The sequence below is a fragment of the Copidosoma floridanum genome, unplaced genomic scaffold (assembly GCF_036245765.1).
Source record: "Copidosoma floridanum isolate Cflo_tuat_1 unplaced genomic scaffold, Cflo_Japanese_pri ptg000020l, whole genome shotgun sequence".
In the NCBI taxonomy this organism is placed as follows: Eukaryota; Metazoa; Arthropoda; class Insecta; order Hymenoptera; family Encyrtidae; genus Copidosoma; species Copidosoma floridanum.
Genome location: NW_028321897.1, coordinates 6,406,256 through 6,420,414, shown reverse-complemented (window position 1 = coordinate 6,420,414; position 14,159 = coordinate 6,406,256). Strand labels below are relative to the sequence as shown.

The 14,159-nt window shown below is 32.8% G+C and overlaps 1 protein-coding gene across 3 annotated transcripts in view; it reads left to right on the top strand.

Annotated features, from left to right (window-relative positions):
• Nucleotides 1-14,159, top strand: part of LOC106641408 (solute carrier family 2, facilitated glucose transporter member 1) — a 52,299-nt gene that overhangs the window by 11,671 nt on the left and 26,469 nt on the right. Inside the window, exons 4-6 of one of the 3 annotated variants that reach the window (XM_089593642.1) lie at nt 7,787-7,807; nt 8,343-8,399; nt 8,750-8,773. The exons of the other annotated variants lie outside the window; for them this stretch is intronic. Coding sequence (XP_089449768.1) covers nt 7,787-7,807; nt 8,343-8,399; nt 8,750-8,773 — 102 coding nt within the window. The remainder of the gene's footprint in view (nt 1-7,786; nt 7,808-8,342; nt 8,400-8,749; nt 8,774-14,159) is intronic. 3 annotated transcript variants of the gene reach the window in all.

The window sequence follows — 14,159 nt, the reverse complement described above, 5'->3', positions numbered from 1 at the left end:
CTCCCTTTCCTTCTTTCTCTTGTGTTGCCACGCGCACACGTACAAGTGCCTGTAATGTCTCAGCTATACTTACATATTTGTAGCAGGTTATACATTTTTTCTAAGAGGTGTTTGTTTACGAGGGCATGGAGTCTTTTTTCCCTTGTTTTTTTGAGTTTTTTGGAGCTTTAAACGGGTATGGGAATTTTATTTTATTTTGTTGAGCGATTATAATTTTTATCTTACATGTTTTTCTAAAATACTTTTTTACGTTACGGGATTGAGCCAACTGAGCTGTTGTTCACAGGCTCGGGTAGAATTGTTTTGTGGATATTTTGAACACTTGGAAAGAACAATTTTTTTTTTCTCCTGAATAAAGTGCATTGTTTTTGCTGAGAAAATATTTTATTCATCACTAATCAGCATACAGTGTTGAGAAAAAAAATTTATTTTTTTTAAATTGTAGGTGACTTTTTTTTTCTTCAAATTTCAATGCATTGTTTTAGCTGGAAAAATTTTGATATGCTCTGTGTTATAAGTAACAATTAACAAAAAATTATATTGAAAATAAAAATAAATAAATAAATTGAAAAAGCATCCGTGCCCAAATGTGTGTGCTCTCAGTGATTCTTGACATTATCACTTGTATTTCGATGTAATTCGAGTACGAGTTTGTATTTTTCAACACAATTTTTTAAGTACACTCCCACTCTTGAGTGTATATAACTACCCCTAATACGAGCAAATGATGTTTTTAAACCGTTTTTGAAACGTTGTGATGCCGGAAAAATGTTTTTAAAATGTTGTAAAAACGTTTTGAGAAGTTCTGTGCTATTAGGGACGTCTGATCTATTCCCGTCCACTATTAGCAAAAGACTCGAGCACCATTGCGAAATTTACCGTAAAATTATCATCAAATTCAACTTTTGTTTTTTATCCTCCAAGAAAAAAAAGATCCAACCCCCAATATCTTCATAGTGAATTATTCATTCGATATTTTCTTTTCGGTTCAAGTAGGAAAAAGTTCATTGACCCGTTATCCTACTAAAAAGCTAAAAAAAAAAAGGGTGCACGAAGGAGGGTTGGTCACACCCCTGACAGGCAGTAAAATTCCGAAACCAATGAAAAAAAAAGAACAAAGTGTTCCCGCCATAAATCCATCAACGAATCAGCGTCCACCTCCTCTCTCGCCCCCAATATACACACGCGGAAGAAAGAGAAAGCGAAGCAAACTCGCGTTCGCACCCCAAAGGTGGCCAAAGTCTCGGTGCGCGCATGCCCAACAACCCCCTACTGTAGCACACACACACACACACACAGTGCAAAAGCTGTGCCGTCACAGGGGTAGGGGGTTGGGTGGCTCTATCCTCGAGTAGATCGAAGTACCACCGAGGGTCAACCCTTAGCGCGGTGGTCAGTGGAAAACGCGCCCTCGGCTGGTTCAGTCGCGCTTTATTTCGCATCGCCACACACCCTCCCCAAAGTTTCGAGGTGGTGTGCAACCAAGGGTGAGTCTTTTTTTTTTTTAATGACCTTGGATCGACGTGGGCACTGGTCCCTCCACTCCTACCGCTCCATCACCTCCTTTCTTTCCAATTTTTTTTTTTTATTTTTTAATACTCCGTAATGTACTTTGAGCGCGAGTGTGTGGGTGTCAATTTGACGCGGATTTGCGGGTACACCAGAGGATGTAAGGTTTCGTCACCCATTACGAGTGTCGGGTCAGACATGTGTGTGTATGTGCGTTCGTCGTTTGGGGGAGGGGTTAGGGGGGAAAAAGCCACGAGTGCGCGGTTACACGTGCGTGACGTGCGGTATGGGCTAACCCTATGCCATACACTCGTATAGGGTGCTGATATTCTGCGGCATATGGGTGTAAGTATACCGAGGGAGGTGTTTGTTAGTGGAGGGGGGGGGGATCAATTTTTTTGGTGACCCAGACCTTCGGGCTCGGACGGTAAGCATGAAGCTTTTTGTCCGGCTGTTTGGGAAATGGGACGTTATTGGATATATCAGGGGGTGACCACGTCGTCGTGGATGAATGAATCTGTTTGACCCGAATATAATCGTGATTAATAGCAAGGTTTACATGCATGCATAGATTACGTGCGATTGTTGGCACTTTGATCGAGTAAAATAGCTAAAAAGTCGAAATTTACCTTTTTAAATATACTTACATGTATATATATATATGCATGATTTATCCAGTGGAGAACGTATGTGAGTGGTAATATTTTGCTTTGCAATGCGCTCAATGTACACAAACAGCAAACCTAATAAACTTTTTTTTTTCTTCAACACACATGTAATACATTGACCCCAACTCGTTTCTTTTTTTCTTCTCGCACCAAGCATTGAAATTGAAAGTAACTCGAATTCATATTCGGAGAGCGAAATTTCGCTCATTTGGCATTCGAGTCGCGCGTACAAGCCGGAATGACGTAAGCTGGAATTGACTGGTTTTATCTTTCTCCTGTCGTTTGTGTTACGCAATCAGATTTTTACATTGGTCCTGAGCACCGGTTCTCGTATCAATACCGTGTGGAGGTACAATTTTTAGTTGTCGATTAAAAAAAAAATGCGAAAGTTGCAACGGGATACGCTGTACTTAAATTGAAGAAAAAAGCTACGTAGATCTAAGCGTGTTTGCTAATACTAGGTTCACCTTCAAGTACCTACACACTTTTCTTCGTGTACCTATATATACGTATTTATTCAAGGCGATCCCCGTGTCTGTGTACAAAGTTAATTTACAATTTAAATCTGCAAACGCATTTTTTTTTAATTTAATTTCGTATCGAGAAATGAGTGAAATTACTGAATGATACTTATATTTAAATAAAATTTCATGTTAACAAATCAATTTTTTTTCGTTATTGAATTCTGAACATTACCGATCATAGTACATCAATATTTCCATTCTCATTGTGTTGTGTTTTCAACGTGAAATCAAAGTATTGCTCTTGAAATTTAAACTAGCAAAAATTAAAATCTTTATAATATTTATTAATCGCTATAATCACATGATCGATTTCAGATGGGACAAATAAAATTTTTAAACTTTTGGTAATCGTAAATGAAACATGCAAATGCAATAGCTCTCGATTTTATTTTTTTCATTAAATTAAATGCGAAATAATGTATTTATAATAAATTAGCTTCCATACCTTATGCATATATTTGTAAACAAATAAAAAAATTCCGTGCAAAACATTGGATGTATCTCAAAAGGTAATATGATCTTGTTCGATGGAAATAAAAATAATAATTATCACGCAACTCTTATACTCTCTGAAAACCACTCGAGCTCAAGCACCTATATACACAAGTAAATAAAAACACACTACAACCCGTAAGATTTCAAAATGTACTGTCTATACTACAATTTGCCATATGCTACATCGATAAGTAAAAAAAAAAATAAAATAAGTGTAAAGTCAACGGTACATAATAATGTTAAAGTTTCAAACCAAGCTTGGATTCAAATCACGCCTGGTCAAGTAAAACGCGCCTTGATGAGAGATAACTAATTCCGTCGTCCGGAGATCCTGTCCACGAATCAGCATAAATCCTATTAAAAATCACGCGAAAACATTGACAAAGTTTCGCAACAACGTGCGTATATTTAAAAAATAAAATGTGCGAGTGATATACCAAGACAGCGCTGACTGTGCGACTCGCGTTACGCGCCTCGCGTGACCTTCAACTGACCCTTTTATTCCTCTCGCACGCCTCGCGAGTTAATGAACTTTAAGCTCGTTTTAAAACGCCGAACAGACAGGGGACGAGAGAATCGTTCTGCATATACTCGCACGGGTGAATGTGTGTGCTTGCATGTGTTGTAGAAATGGTTTGCCTAATTTAAACTCGGGATTCGCTGCCTTTCGGTATATTCATGTTATACTTACGTACGCGTGAAGCTCGTGCGTTTGTCTGATGCAATAGTCTTGGGGCTTTGCCTGGGTTGTGTGCCAGTAACGCCTCGATTGTAGTATACAGGTATTCGTTAAAGAAAATATGATTTTAGAGGGGACTTACATGTATCGATACAATTTTTTTTTATTAATATGTTGTACTATAACGTGGCACTCGAACATTTGTTTGACGTGCATTTTTTGTTTATTATATTGTACTCTTTAATATTTTTATAGTGTGTGGACAATCAATTGAAACAATAAACAATTCCATTTTTACCAAAATCATGACGATGACACATTTTTTAAAGACAATTTTTATGCTTCAGCTGAGTCTACTATATTAAAATAAAATGTTTAAAGCGTGTAGTTAGAATTAAAATTTTTTAGTAAATGCATGAAGAATAGTTATTTTAATGAACGTTTTAATAACAACCAAGTAACTCTACGATTAATTAATTATTCTACCAGCTTTACTAGAACATGAAAAAATTATCTACAAACAGAACAAAAACATTTACAAGAGTACCAAATCTAAAATTGTATTTGATAAAATTTATTTATAATAGATCAATTTAATTGTCAAAAAAAAGTTTCACTTACATTACTGTAATGCATTTCACAAATGTACTTCCACAATAGATTAATTACTTAGTTATAATTATTTGATTGTTTGAATTCGATGATTAATCACTAACGTCCAAGAACTGTTTATTAACATGTATATTCAACTGCCTTCAACATTTTCTCAACAATTAATGATTCACTTTTGAAATTACAGTTCACGAGCGATGTTATGAGTTTAATTTTTTCTCAGTAAAGAACAATCTTGTCCATTACTATTTTGATTAAAAAAAAAATTGAATTATTTTATTTTTTGAATATAAATAATCTTCAACAATAAATATTATTTAAAAAAATCATTTATACATGTACTACGATTTTAATTCAGTAAAAATTTGAATTATTTTATTTTATATACATAAATAATTTTTAACAATAAATATTTTTATCAAAAAGCTACTTGTATACATAATACTATTTTTGTTGAACAAAATTTTTAGTTATTTTTTTGTTGAATACAAATACTTTTAAACAATAAATATGATTATTTAAAAAAACTATTTGGGTACATATTATTATTTTAATTTTGATTAAAATTTTAAATTATTTTATTTTTCAAATATAGATAATTTTCAGCAATCGTTATAATTATTAAAGAAAATTTATTTATATACATATAACTATTGTAATTTAAAAAATTTCCAGTAATTTTGTTTTTAAATATAAATAATTTTCATCAATAAATATAATATTTGAAAAAATTATTTATTCATTTATTACGATTGTAAATTTAAAAAATTTTACAGTATTTTATTTTTATAATTATAAATAATTTCAACAACTAATATGATTACTTAAAAAAATTGTTCATACTCATATTACTATTTAAATAAAAAAAAATTTTTGAATTATTTTACGTTTCAAATATAAATCATTTTTAATAATTAATATGATCTTTTGTCAAAATTATTTACATACATATTACTATTTTAATTTAAAAAATTTTCAATTTTTTAATTTTCTTAATTAAATAATCCTCAAAAGTAAACATAATTATTTTAAAAAATTATTTATATATTACTGTATTTTTAAATAATTTTAAATTATTTTATTAGTTAACTAAAAATAATTTTAAACAATATTATGATTATTTAAAAGAATTTAATACACATGGTACTATTTTTAAAAAATTTTCAATTATTTTGTTTTTTAAATATAAATATTTTTTAACAATAAATATGATTATTAAAAAAAAATTATCTTAATGTATGTAACTATATTAATGTAATAAATTTTTAGTTATTTTATTTTTTAAATTTTAATAATTTTCAACAATAAGTATTATCGTTTAAAAAAATTATTAATGCTTTTTAAACACATGTAAAATATTTTTTTCTAATTAAAGTACATTTTTTTGCTAAAAAAATCTTTTATCCATCACTATTTAAAAGTAAAATCTTCAAAAAAATTTTTTTTTGTCAAATATGTGCAGTATATTTTGTATATGGCCTACATGTACTTGAAGTAATATGTTGAAATATTTTTTGGAAATACTTTTACTTTTTTTTTTTTATTTGAACGCATTATTTTGCTGGGGGAATTTTTTCAAGTACTCTGTTATAAATAGTAATTAAAAAAAATTTTTTTCAACACAAGTAATGCTTTTAGCAAAAGAAATTATTTCAAAAAAATTTTTAATGTATCCATGTCACCGTCTGCATAAATTAACTCAATGTAAAATAAAAATCACAGAATACTGTGTTCATGGCAAGGCTAGGTGAATCGTAAAATGGTACACGTTCACTCGAATTGTTGTGATGTAGCGGAAAAAAACGACCAAGCGTGGTAATGAACTGTGCAAATGAACCATCGAATCGTGCAACAAACATCGCGAAAAAATAAGTATTGAAATCTCCGTGCGTCATTACAATAGTATCGGGCCAGCAACAGTGGTTTAATGAACGATATGACGATATACTTGCTTGTCTTTTTGATCACCAATGCAAAGTATACCCCGATTTTTTCGCGCAAACGAAAAATGGTTGGTGCCCTTGTCTTTATGTTGAAATTTATTAATAAAAAAAAAATAACAATAATAACAAACAAAAGAGAGAATGAAACGCGTTTTATAATCATAATGTAGAGAAAAACCTGTCGGTATACCTCAAGTGCATTTTTGAGAGTTTCAAACCTGTCTTATCGCTTTGAGTCTTAAAATTGAATATCCAGTTTCGGTGGAGGTAGAGACTCTCGACAGATGTGGCTGTGTACATGTACATAGGCTCATGGCGACGATTTTACGAGTTTTCGAGACGAAAGCGTGGTGCATTGTGAGACACGTAAACAGCATCAGCAGCGACGATTTTATTCCCAAGGGAATGTTTCAATGGCACGGCTGGAAAATATTTTTACGACCTTTTCCTGTTGGTCCCTATGAGAGAAAGGTTTCTCCACGAGATCGTACGTATGGTTGACGTTGGGAAGCTTAGAACGAAATAAAAAAAAAATTCTATAGTTTTCAATTCAACGTCGTTTTAGGTGTTACGTGATGGTTGTTATTTATAACTTAGAACTGGGGGCACACACCCTTAAAATGGTATACAATAAGACTAAGATATTTTTATAATAGTTATTAGCAATTACAATGTATATTATCGTATATTTATTTGAATGATAGTACAATTGCTGTTATAAAAGAGCTTTATTCGTCATTTTAGATTTTACCATTTACAGATGGTATCACGAAATTGACCCAATGTTTACACGTAAATTAACATGAAAGTAGCTCAAACGTAATTTTTAGTTTTGCAAAGTTATACACTTTCAACGTTTTTACAACAGTTTTTTTTATTATAAAATTTAAAAAATCATTATTTTTTTAAAACCTTTCTGGAACATTGTGTGCTATTAGAGTACTCCAAAAAAAACGAATTGCAAACCCTAAAGGTAAAATAAAAACAAGTATATAATGTTTCAAAAAAAAATATTTCGACGCGACTGCAAATACTTAGTCGTCGACACTACGATTTTCTCAAAAACAACTGGATCCCTTTTGCGTGAAAAATAGCAGTTTCGCTTACCCTTGACCTTGCCAGCTGTGGTAAACAGCCTTTGGAAACTCGCCACGGTACTATTGCATCATCGATCGCGAAAAAAGTTCAGCAGCCTGGTCGCTGGTCCGTCAACGTTTTTTGGACTCCTGCACTCATCCCATCCTTTCCCAAGACAAAAAAATTTCCCTTATTTCAACATTGCTTACAGAAAATATAACATTGTCACTGTGATAAAAAAAAACTAACTCTTTGTTTGTTTGCTCCATTTTCTGGCAGCGTAAGATGGATCTCGAAAAGGTAACAATGTACATTGATTTGACCATTTTAAAAAAACAAAAGGACAAATTTTAGTCGCTGTGGTGGTGAAAAATTCCAAAAGTAATCGATTGGCACAACCTTTTTTTGATAATAAAATTTTTTCAGAAAACAAAAATACAGCAATAACGAGACCTGAATTTCGTTGTTTGCAATATCGTTTTAAAACTCTAGCTCACAGCAAAGTTCACGGTCAAAAATATATTTGTTTTCCTTGCCTCTGGAATTTTTTATTAATTATTTTTTTTTTTTTTTTATCTGACGATTCTTTAGTGCGTAAACATATTTTTTGAACAATTATTCAATCGATATTCGCGCATCTGGAGACTTTGAAAGAAAAGCGCCACTTTGTACTATATCAAACAATTTATTTTCGAGCATAACAAGTAAATTTAATTATAATCCCTGGAAGGATGTAGCCGAAGCGACTGATACTTTGTCCGATTATCTCTTTTTGGCAAACACAAAAGTTTAAACACTTTCGTAACACTTTGTTTGCTAACGCGGAATCGCACAGAGGGAAGGAAACCAGGAGCAGCCTTCGACTCCCACGGCTTTGGCGCCAGCCGACAAGGTATCAAAAAACAACACACCATCTAACGTACCAGTAACTTTTTACTTTTATCTGAAAGTAATTTTTCTTTTTTTTTTTTTTTTTTTATGTAACAATTATAATATATTGTCACGAGGACGTGCACGCTACTTTTTTTTAAATTTGTATCCTTACAAAAATAGTCCTACATATTGTTTAAGGTATATTCTATTATTGCAACATAAAAAAAGGCTGCAAGATATGAGAAACTTGTTTGTGGTGGTCATAAAAATTCGCTTTTCCAAGTCTCAAATGGGTGTAATCTTGCACATGCCAACAAAAAAGTAATCCTCCTGTGTACTTACTAATAAAAAATCGTTTGAATGTTCAAGCTGCCACGTGCGGACAAGGATGCGGTAAGTTTCTCAAAATTCTCTCATACACTGGTTACGATACCCTGGAATCTCTTGTATGTGCACACATCTCTAGACAGTCAATCGCAAAAGCATTCGAGGACGATTTCGTTTCACATTTTTTTCTTATACATGTGTTGCCGATATGGTGACGATATCCTTTGACGACGCGGAAATCGAGTTAGATCTCAAGAATCGCGGGAATCCGATGCACGTAGTAGAAGGTTTTTTGCTCAGCTTTTCTTGTAGATATACTAAAGATCTGTCCGAAGAATTCGTCGATCTGTAACGTCTTACAGCATTACATGACCTATGGATTTATTGACGATTATTACAAAACATTTGTACTATCTCTAGCATATGTTCTTTCGAGGATAATACACTTTAGGGATGCTTGGCCTGAAAATTATATACTTACACTTATATTTTTTGATGTATCTACATATTCACGATCTCGGTACACTCAGAAAAAAAAATAATAAAAATTATACATAAATTACAGCAAAAATTACCATTCTGCACAGTAAATCGAATGCAAGCAAAAAAGGAAAAGTTATTATTTTTAGAAAAAATTATTGTTTAAAGAGTTAAAATTATAGTTTCAATAGTTATAATTATGGTTTGAACAGTAAAAATTACTATGCGGAAAAGTAAAATTTATTAACCGATGCTTTAAAGGTTTACTGTTACAGCATAGTTATTTTTACTATTCTTACCATAATTTTTACTTTTTGAATCATTATTACAACTGTTAAAATAACAATAATTTTTAATGTTAAAAGTAGTAAATTTTTCTTTTTTTGCCAGCTTGCATTCGATTTACTGTGCAGAACGGTAATTTTTTACTAGAATTTCTCTATAATTTTTATTATTTTTTTCTCTTAGTGTAGGAGTCCTTAATTTTTTTTCCCTAGTTTTTGTCAGAGGTGTCTTTGCACTCGAAAATAATGTTTTTGATGGAACGGTTGATTCATGAAAATTTTATCAAGAAACCCCTAAAACTTTGAAGTTTTTAGATAAGGCATTGTCATTTGAAGCGTTGAAAGTTCAACGACGCAATAAACTCTCGTCATATGGTTTTCTCGGATAAAACATCATGACTCACACGTAACGAACCATATTTTTCAAATGTTATCACTTTCAAGTCGATATATTCCAAAACGTACGACATAATCCCAGGAAGTGGATGCGCTACACGAGTGCCAATAAATTCAAGATTCATTGTGTACCAAAAAGCACTTGGTTTTCTCACTCGAAATAACGAACGGTAATTGACGTTAACCAGGTGTCGACATGACCATGCACAAATGTCTCTGTTGCGCTTTGCGTTACAAAAAATTAAAAAAAAAAAAAAAAGTAAAATAAAAAAATTAGTGCCACTACCAACAGGAGATCGTATTCACTTTTGTTCGTCTACACCCATATATATTTGTTATAGTAGTAGATCTCATTGTTTTGGTATGTGCAACGAGAGACACAAGTGTTTCATTCATTATTCATTAGCGACATTTAAGCAAATCCTTGCTTTGCAATTACTTCTCAACCTTGGTGGTTTTTTTTTTCTTAAAAAATAATTAAGTACAATAACGGTGTTTTTGTTGTAACGATTAGACAATACGTTCTCATTGTACTACGAGGCTTTGCACTGCTGTCATTCTAAACGTGCAAACAAATTTTTACTACTATTTTTTAAAAAAAACAATACTATCTGGAACAGCTTGTCCTGCGTTTTTCAAAATTTATTACATAAATTGCATTTTATGTGATCGAAGAACGAATGTGGATGATGTACGCACATTACCCGATAGAAGCTTATACATGTACGTGTACACGTGTGGATACGTTCGTGGTATCGATAAAACAATTCTCACCCACTTTTATCCCTCGTTTTCGTTACACGGAATTTCGTGAGTTATTGTTACAGTATATTTTTATACATTTTAACAACAGTAATTTTACATAGTTTTAACAACGTAGAAACGTGTTTATAAATTCGTTTAAATTGAAGTATCTGAAGTAGTAAATAATATCTACTCCTTAAAACAAAAATTTCCTGTAAAAGTATAACAGATTGTTAAAATGACGATTGGGAAATTTAAAATAATAATAATTTGCATAAAATTAGCGTAGTTCAGGATGGATTACATGGTTTTTGGACTAACTCAAGTAATTTATCATCCGATTAGGCTCAAATTTGATAGATACATTTGATTTCAATGAATTATTTTTTTTTCAATTTGCATTTTAGGTAATGTTATCCAAAAGTTCTCTTACTCATACAAGATAAAAAAAAGCGAAAAAATTGTTTTTGAAGTCATTTAACTTACGTAATTATTTTGGGTATAATTTTCTCTTCAGTATCTTTTTAATTGTCTGTAAGAATGCAATCGTTATAAAATCAATGTGAAAATCGATTCTGGTACCAAACTATTTAATTGATAATAACACTGTAGATCTGGTAAAATACAACTTTTTTGTGCTCTCGATTACTCTCTATAAAATTTACAATTCAAATACTATAAAACCCAAAAATCATACTTAATTATTAAAGTTATTAATTTTTTTTTAATGTTTGCCTTTGCTTGTCCTCATGAAAACTCGTCCAAATAACAAAAGATGGAACCAAATTAGCTGGTGAAAAGTATTTTGACCCTGAAAGGACACAAATTAACTTTTACAAAATATGCAAAATTCACTACAGCTCAATTTATTTCAACTTGACCACACCATGTATTACACAATACGAAATAAAATACTTCCCTACTCGGTAAAACCAATGCTCACACTCTCAATCTTTGAGCTAGTGGTTTTTTATTCCTCGAGTCTAGTAGAACCACTTTTTTTAATACCAAGCCGACTCACCGATTGGGCAACCGGTTGCTTTCCTATCTCCAAAAGGAAGATCCGACCACCCAAAGTGCCAATCATTAAAGCGCCTACATATACCCGCGATGTACGATGAAAAATCTAATCTTCCATTTTTCGTCGGAGTGTCGTATAGAGCGCCTAGAAAAAAAAAAAAAAAAAAAAAAAAAAAAAAAACATAGATAGTGGAGAGGACGATTATATCACGCAGAGATGCGGGTCACATATGGAAAAGCTGCCGACCGTGTCGACGTATATATACACATATAATATATCCCGATATTACATTCGTATTCTCCCTTTCCAACGAAATAGCAGTCCAACACCGTGGGACGCTGGTCCGAGTCACACCCTAATATTTAATCCATAGTCATGTGTATACGTATATAATCATGTACTCACAAAGGCGCGCCCGCGTGTATACACCCAAAAAGGGTTTATATACGATCCATTCAAGCAAGCCAATATTTATGTGTATATATATATATATATATATATATATATATATATATATATATATATATATATATATGGCTCGAGATAGCCATACATGTTGTACGTCTTATGTCAGAGAGATTTTTCCAAAAGCGAGGAGCTGTCGAAATATAATCCTCGTTGGTAAAGTACAAAGATATATTTATGTATACGTTACAATCGCGGGACGCGTAATCGTCGACGGAAGTATTTTTTTCTTCCATACCCTCTCGACGGATAAGACTTTGATGAAATAGCCCACGCCGCGTTTCTAGCACCAAGCCTACATATATAATGTGTAATGTGATGTAATTGCGCCTTTTCTGGTCTATAGCGTGTGACTAACGAAAAAAAAAGGAAAAAAAAAACAACATGATAGTAGGTCTCTTTGTATTTGCGCCCGAATTGTTTGCCCGGCAAACAAAATTCGACAGTGCCGGTAAAAATGTACGCAAACAACCTTTCGGGCGTATATACGTTGCGACAATGGGGACGCGTAAATTTTTGTGTTTGAACTCGAATTATCCCCTGCAAGCGTATCACAGATAATTGGATTGCGCGTCGGCCGGAACAATGCTTTTTTCTACGACTAAAGTCAAAATATGTGTACAACAGTTTTTTTTTTTTTTTTTTTTTTTTATTACGTTATACATCTGGTGTACGGCAGAGTGTGATAGAGTACAGATGGGACTCTTCGATAGACGGTCCTCCGATGTAACTCCAGAAAATAAATTTCGTGCGGTCCTGTATGGAAGTGAAACGCCGTGGCTGTCTCTCGAAACGGAGGCCAAGCACTGCCCCGTGCATATACACGCACAGCTAGATTTTCGTCGAGATTGTGTGTACAAAGTGAAAAAAAAAAAAAAAAACAAAACAATAATATGAACATTTCACCGCGACGTTTTAATCAAGAGATAGGGGGGGGGGGTGACATTTCTCTGTGGACTCGCGAGTCAATGAACCGAGCGCGCCCTTTGATAAGTAATGTACGGAGAAACATGAAAAACTCGAGAGCGTGTGCTCGCGGTGATTTATGCCCCCGATGCTTACGAGGAGCATATTTAATCTGAGTAGCGACACGGTTTATTCGTAATCACAGTGGACCATCGCTTGAATGTGTACGTTAATTTTTTTTTTTTTTTTTTTTTTTTCTTTTAATTAACAAAGAAAAATTATTCTTGTGTGATGTAATCAATGTAAAAAGTATTAACTAATTGCAATGTGCGGAATATAGAGTACTACAGCGGTGGGTGATCAATTCGGAGTTTACTGTACCAAAGAATGTTGAAAAAAAAAACAAAAAAACGGTTCGATGGTACATCTCAAACGATATTATTAAAAAAATTATTAAGTATTTTTATATTTAAATTTTCAAACGAATTTTCGCGGATAGGAGACAATCAACGCGTCGATTGAAAAATTATGACGTGATAACGTGTATTTGAAATCAATTTTTGAAGTTAACTGCAAAAAAATTTTTGAATAAATTCGGCAAAAGTAGTTTTAAAGAACCACAACCTGCACGCAACAACAAATCGTAAAAGTACTGTACTTCACAAAAGATTAACTATCAATTAAATTCACGATTTCCATGTCGTTGAAGAGATCAGGATCTTAATTGAAAAAAAAAATATATGGTCCATCCTCTAAAACAATTTTCATTACAATTAGGCGCTCGAACGAATGAATGGCAATAAAGCAGAGATCACCATACTTACCACGTCTAATTGACTGAATTTCTCTTTCTCCGTCTCTATGAGATGATCGATGAAAGCCCGGTCATTCTTCATGATAAAACTGTATGTGTACGTTGATACGATCGTCCCACGGTTACCAACGGAAAATAAATTCATGACAATACATGAAATGTTGACAAAAAACGTCCTGGAAAATGGCACTTGTATATAAAAAAAAAAAAAAAAAAAAAAAAAAAAAAAAAAAAAAAGAGCGAGATACTAAGGGGGAAAGAGGTAATTAAGGTCATCGAGACGAGATGGTTTAATGGTAATCCTCTGGCCCTCCGTGGTATGCCGGACGCTGAAAGGCTGTC